The 5,794-nt window shown below is 43.6% G+C and overlaps 1 protein-coding gene across 1 annotated transcript; it reads left to right on the forward strand.

Annotated features, from left to right (window-relative positions):
• The first annotated feature begins 511 nt into the window (after positions 1–511).
• hoxb1a (homeobox B1a) lies at positions 512–4,370 on the forward strand. The gene is made up of 3 exons (XM_061700895.1): positions 512–1,304; positions 2,174–2,520; positions 4,158–4,370. The coding sequence occupies exons 1-3, from the start codon at positions 512–514 to the stop codon at positions 4,368–4,370; spliced, it is 1,353 nt and encodes a 450-aa protein (XP_061556879.1).
• The last annotated feature ends 1,424 nt before the right edge of the window (positions 4,371–5,794 follow it).

Here is a 5,794-nt window from a genome sequence, read left to right on the forward strand (position 1 = left end):
GATCCTTTGCCTCGTCCACCGGCCAACAAACTTTTGGACATTTTGGTCACCCTAGGCGACGTGACGACAAGTCATGTGATCCGGGCGTCGGTAAGAAAAGAAGTGACACGAAAAACAGAGGGGAGACGCAAAAGATGAAAGCCGAGTGTGAGACGAAAATAAATTACAGGATTGAAGAAAACGGACTATAACCTGTGTGACCACGAAGAGGTGACTCGACTCTTTTCTATCCCGTTGCTTTGTTTTACAGCGTCACCGAGCCTCAACGATTGAGGCCTGCCTTTTGCATAAACATATACATACGCACGTACACGCACACAACGCACCTCAACCGTCAGTTTGGGGAAGCAAAGTATCTGCTGTCTTTTCTCTATTTTTGACACTTTTATGATTTTGATTAAGAGGGTAATTCGTTTTCTTAGACAGCAAGGTCTTTTTGAAACAATATCTTTTTTCATTTTAGATTTTATTTTTTTATTTTTATTTCGAATCTTTGTCCCATAGAGTCTGCATGGACACATCGAATATGAACTCATTCATGCAATATTCATTCAGTAATCCATCCTATTCTAGACCTACATCTGGATACCATCAGCATTTGCTTCACCATTCTTTGGATCAGCATCAAGGTTTCCAGCTGACCAGCGACAAAGTCCACTCGGGCCACTCCACTCCCCAAGTTCCCAGCACTGTGTCGAGAGGTTCAAGGCAGTATAGTGTGGATGCACGCTTGCACGTGAGCTCTGTCGGTGGAGGACCAAATGAGACAACAGGACCAGCCCAGCATCATCAAGAAGCCCCTCATCACGAGCATCAACAAACAAATAATGGCTACTATCATCACCTTCATGACACACAAACTGGATTATTGTCTTCCTATCATAACGGAGGTACTGTCAATAACGGGGCCTATTTGGAGCAGGCCTGCACCACAAACGCTGACTACATCACAACGACAGGGCCTGACAACTCCATCCAACCTCAATATTTAATGGACGAGCCAGTAACATCGACTTACTATCATCAGTCAACATTTTGTACCTCGGCCCCCACCGTCGGTCCAAACTATGGGACCCTAGCCGCGGCCTATTGTGGGCCTCAGGGCGCCCTGGTCGGTTCCCATTACCCGCCTCAGGTTAGCTCGGGTCCCGACGCCGCGGGCTATTTGGGACTCGCACACGGGGGAGGATACGGAGAGCTACCTTTATCTGTGGAAAGAGAGAGAGAGGACGAGGACACTCAGCAAGCCGGACGAGGACAAACATTTGACTGGATGAAGGTGAAGAGGAATCCACCTAAAACAGGTGTGTGTGTGTGTGTGTGTTCTGAAAAAAATTCCTTTGAATTTCACATCAGCTGCACATGATTAAAATGTGTTAAGGTAGCATATATTATTTGATTATTTTCGAGGAAAAGAGGGGGAAATTCCGTCACTTTACGACAGTTTCATCCTGTGCAACCGAAAATTAAAGCACTATTTTTCTTTTAGTGATGGGCGTCTGGCATTGAAACTGTCAAAGTTAGGGACCTCAAAGAAACATGGTAAAAGTCTTATATTTTAAGAAAATACGAAACAAACGGAAAAAAAACTCGAGCCATGAAAATGTGATCATAATGTTTGAATAATCTATGCCTAACGTTTTCTGTTGGATGTATAGTTAACTTTTTAGACAAATGCTTGAAACTCTCATTTTTCATTTCGTTAAGCATGACTTGAATAAAAAAATACTTCCAACGAATGATGACGTTTATTTAAAATATGCATGATTTAGATTTGGGCACCACTATTGTATAAATAAAATGTATACTCTGTGTTAATCAACATCTCAATATTTCAATTTCATATGAGACAAAGTGAATTAATATGTGGTCGTTACAGTTTTATACATAATGGCTACAACAGGCGCATTCGATGTACACCCTGCCCCCACATACGTCCATAAGCACACAGCCACAAAACACATTTAAAAAGGCAAACAAAGAAACAAATGGGGTGATCTGCATGTTTTGTGGCTTTTTTTTGTGCAGCACGAGGCCTCCGAATTGCGCAAATGACTCATATATCTTCTATACAACGGTGCACTTATGCCCTATCAGCATTTATGCAGTATTGTCAGTCTACATAAAACTAGTCAACAGCGCATAACGTATAGTTTGTTTTTCTTCTATTCAGTTAAAGTGTCGGACTTCGGCCTGGCTGGTGCCAACAACACCCTGCGCACCAACTTCACAACACGGCAGCTCACAGAATTGGAAAAAGAGTTCCATTTTAGCAAGTATCTGACGCGGGCACGGCGAGTGGAAGTCGCCGCCACACTCGATCTTAACGAGACGCAGGTGAAGATCTGGTTCCAGAACAGGCGCATGAAGCAGAAAAAGCGCGAGAAGGAAGGAACGTCCACGCCGGTGCGTCCATCCTCTTCGGGTTCGTTTAACACCAGCAGTGGATTCATCAAGGAACTGGAGGAAACGGACCAATCCTCTGCATCCACCTCACCAGACGCTTCTCCACACTCCCGAGTAGATGCAGCAAATGCACCAATGCTCATTCGGAGGTGATATTTCGACGAAATTATGCCGAGGAGAACAACTGACTACTGACAGCGTCCAAATGGAGTTCTTATAATAGATATTTGTTTTTATGTTTTTTTATTTTTTGCAAGTTATTTTAGTATGCTTCATCATAGTCTCTTTGTAGCCAAAGAGCTCAGAGCATCAACGTTTCCCCCAATTCTTTGAATTGGGACACACTGAATGATTTACATGCATGATTTATTCAATTTGTTAGTTAGATTCAGGGATTGAATAAAGCTTGCATTTATGAGACAGAAATGCTGCAAAAAGGCTGGAAATTGCATTTCCCTACTGAGTCCGGGAAGTAATTTCATTGCCTTTCATTTGTCTCGTGAGAGTCACATTTGTATGGCCTGACTCGAAAGAATGATGCCGACTGAATAAAAGTCACCCATCAAAATAATAAGATCTTCAACTGAATCACAATACCTGTGTGAACTTTTAAATAAGCCAAATGACTGAGTTTTATCAGTCTTCCTCAGAAATTATTGTCTTTTATTTTCTATTACAGGCTACCTCAAATAAATATTCATCTGTCAATCCAAGATTGCAATGTTTTTACTCTTTGTCCGGAAAATACATACATTTTTTAAATTGAATTAATTGCAACGTGGACGGCATGGTGAGCGACTTTTAGCACATCTGCCTCACAGTTCTGAGGACCCGGGTTAAAATCTGGCCTCACCTGTGTGGAGTTTGCATGTTCTCCCTATATCTGTGTGGGCTTTCTCCAGGTACTCCAATTAACTCCCACATCCCAAAAAAAAAAAAACAAACATAACTTTTTTAAACAACTTTTTGATTTTGCCATACGATGTGATTACAATGCTATACGTTATACGAGTTTAATGTCAGTTTTACTGATATAGCTCAACAGAACAAGTTTCAGCACGATCCTCTCACTTTTATATATATATATATATATATATATATGGATGGATGGATATATATATATATCCATCCATCCGCTTATCCTCACAAGGGTTGCGGGAGTGCTGGAGCCTATCCCAGCTATCAACGGGCAGGAGGAGCGGCTCAGAAAATGGATGGATGGATATATACATCCATCCATTTTCTGAGCCGCTTATCCTCACAAGGGTCACGGGAGTGCTGGCACCTATCCCAGCTATCAACGAGCAGGAGGCGGGGTACACCCTGAACTGGTTGCCAGCCAATCGCAAGGGCACATACAAACAAACAACCATTTGCACTCACATTCACACCTACGGGCAATTTAGAGTCTCCAATTCATGCAGGTTTTTGGGATGTGGGAGAAAACCGGAGTGCCCGGAGAAAACCCACGCAGGCGCGGGGAGAACATGCAAACTCCACACAGGCAGGGCCGGGGATTGAACCCGGGTCCTCAGAACTGTGAGGCTGATGCTCTAACCAGTCGTCCACCGTGCCGCTATCTTAAATCCAATAATTAATATTTTATTCCACTGGTTTTAAACCACAAAATAATCATAAAATGGAAAGTAACGCCAAAAGGCAGTCCAGCCCCTCGGTGGTCGTGAAGGTGGTAGAAAAGAAGGGGGTGGGGGGGTAAACCCCCCATTTTTGACCCTCTCCGGCCATAAAAGACGCCGGAGCTGGGATCAGAAGAGAAGCTTTTGGGAGTTTTGATGGAGAAGTCTTCCTTTGGTCTCACCCTGACCAACTCGCCGACGACCGGGCCAGGCAGGAAGGACGCCCAACTCACCCGAGATGGCAAGGACACATGGGAGGATCCCTGGCTGCAGAGCTTCCTGCAAGTGCTCCGAACCACCCTGCTTGGGGGCCCGAACTCAGTCTGAAATGGAGACGGACGCAATGCGCGCGCTCCGAACGTCTGGCAAACAGAGACACCCGAGAGACGTCCTGCCTGGGAACTCGTTGGCCTCCTCCTCTTCCTCCTTTTTTTCCATCCTCCCTTCCGTCAAATCCACCTGTTCCCGGTGCGGAACGGGCCGGCCGAACACTCGGGAGCCTGACTCGCCTGCCTCAAACGTGTTTCAGACACGTAAATCCAACATTGCGGTCTACTAAAAGTACGGATTAGTTTATATTTGGGTTTATACTAATGAGACCAGGAGTCCTCAGCCATATGCATTCACTACACGCCCATTCTGCTCATCTCACGTCGCAAATCCCTTCCTTCACCAATGTTCGTCTGTACCTTGTTTGTTTTGTGTTTATCTGTGTTTTATCCTGTAGAAACCCCCTTTTTATTATTAACTTTTCTATCAAATTCAGCACTTGCATTGATTATGTGTGTGTTTGGGTTTGGAACGAAACCTCTAAAAAGTCTAGAACTCAAAGTTTCTAGAATCTAGCCACCTTCCGATAAGAGACTGATTAAATAGGTTTGTCGTCATTTTGCCTCAAGTTAAATTTCTAAAAATATGACGTGGTGCCCCTCATGTATATCAAATATCTTGATTTATAACGCTGTAATTTAAAATTACGATAACCCGGAAGTGACGCAGGCGCCGCTTCCAACTCATTGTTTCCTTCTAAATTAAGCACAATTCTTATTTCAAACATAAACGCTACACATATATACAGTGTACACGGAAAGTATTCAAACCCCCTTTCATTTTTCACTCTTTGTTATATTGCAGCTATTTGCTAAAATCATTGAAGTTATTTTTTTCCTCATTAATGTATACACAGCACCCCATATTGACAGAAAAAAACGGAATTGTTGATATTCTTTTTTAGATTTATTAAAAAAGAAAAACTGAGATATCACACAGTCATAAGTATTCAGACCCTTTGCTGTGACACTCATATATTTAACTCGGGTGCTGTCCATTTCTTCTGATCATCCTTGAGTTGGTTCTACACCTTCAATGGAGTCCAGCTGTGTTTGATTATATGGATTGGACTTGATCAGGAAAGCCATACACCTGTCTTTATAAGTCTATATCTATACACCTGTCTATATATACATGCAAACTCCGGTGTGGAGTTTGCATGTTCTCCCCGTGCCTGCGTGGGTTTTCTCCTGGGCACTCCAGTTTCCTCCCACATCCCAAAAACATGCATGAATTGGAGACTCTAAATTCCCCATAGGTGTGAATGTGAGTGCGAATGGTTGTTTGTTTGCATGTGCCCTGCGATTGGCTGTCAACCAGTTCAGGCTGTACCCTGCCTCCTGCCCGAAGATAGCTGGGATAGGCTCCAGCACGCCCGTGACCCTAGTGAGGAGAACCGGCTCAGAAATTGGATGGATGGT

This window comes from Phycodurus eques, chromosome 16 (assembly GCF_024500275.1).
Source record: "Phycodurus eques isolate BA_2022a chromosome 16, UOR_Pequ_1.1, whole genome shotgun sequence".
Lineage (NCBI taxonomy): Eukaryota > Metazoa > Chordata > Actinopteri > Syngnathiformes > Syngnathidae > Phycodurus > Phycodurus eques.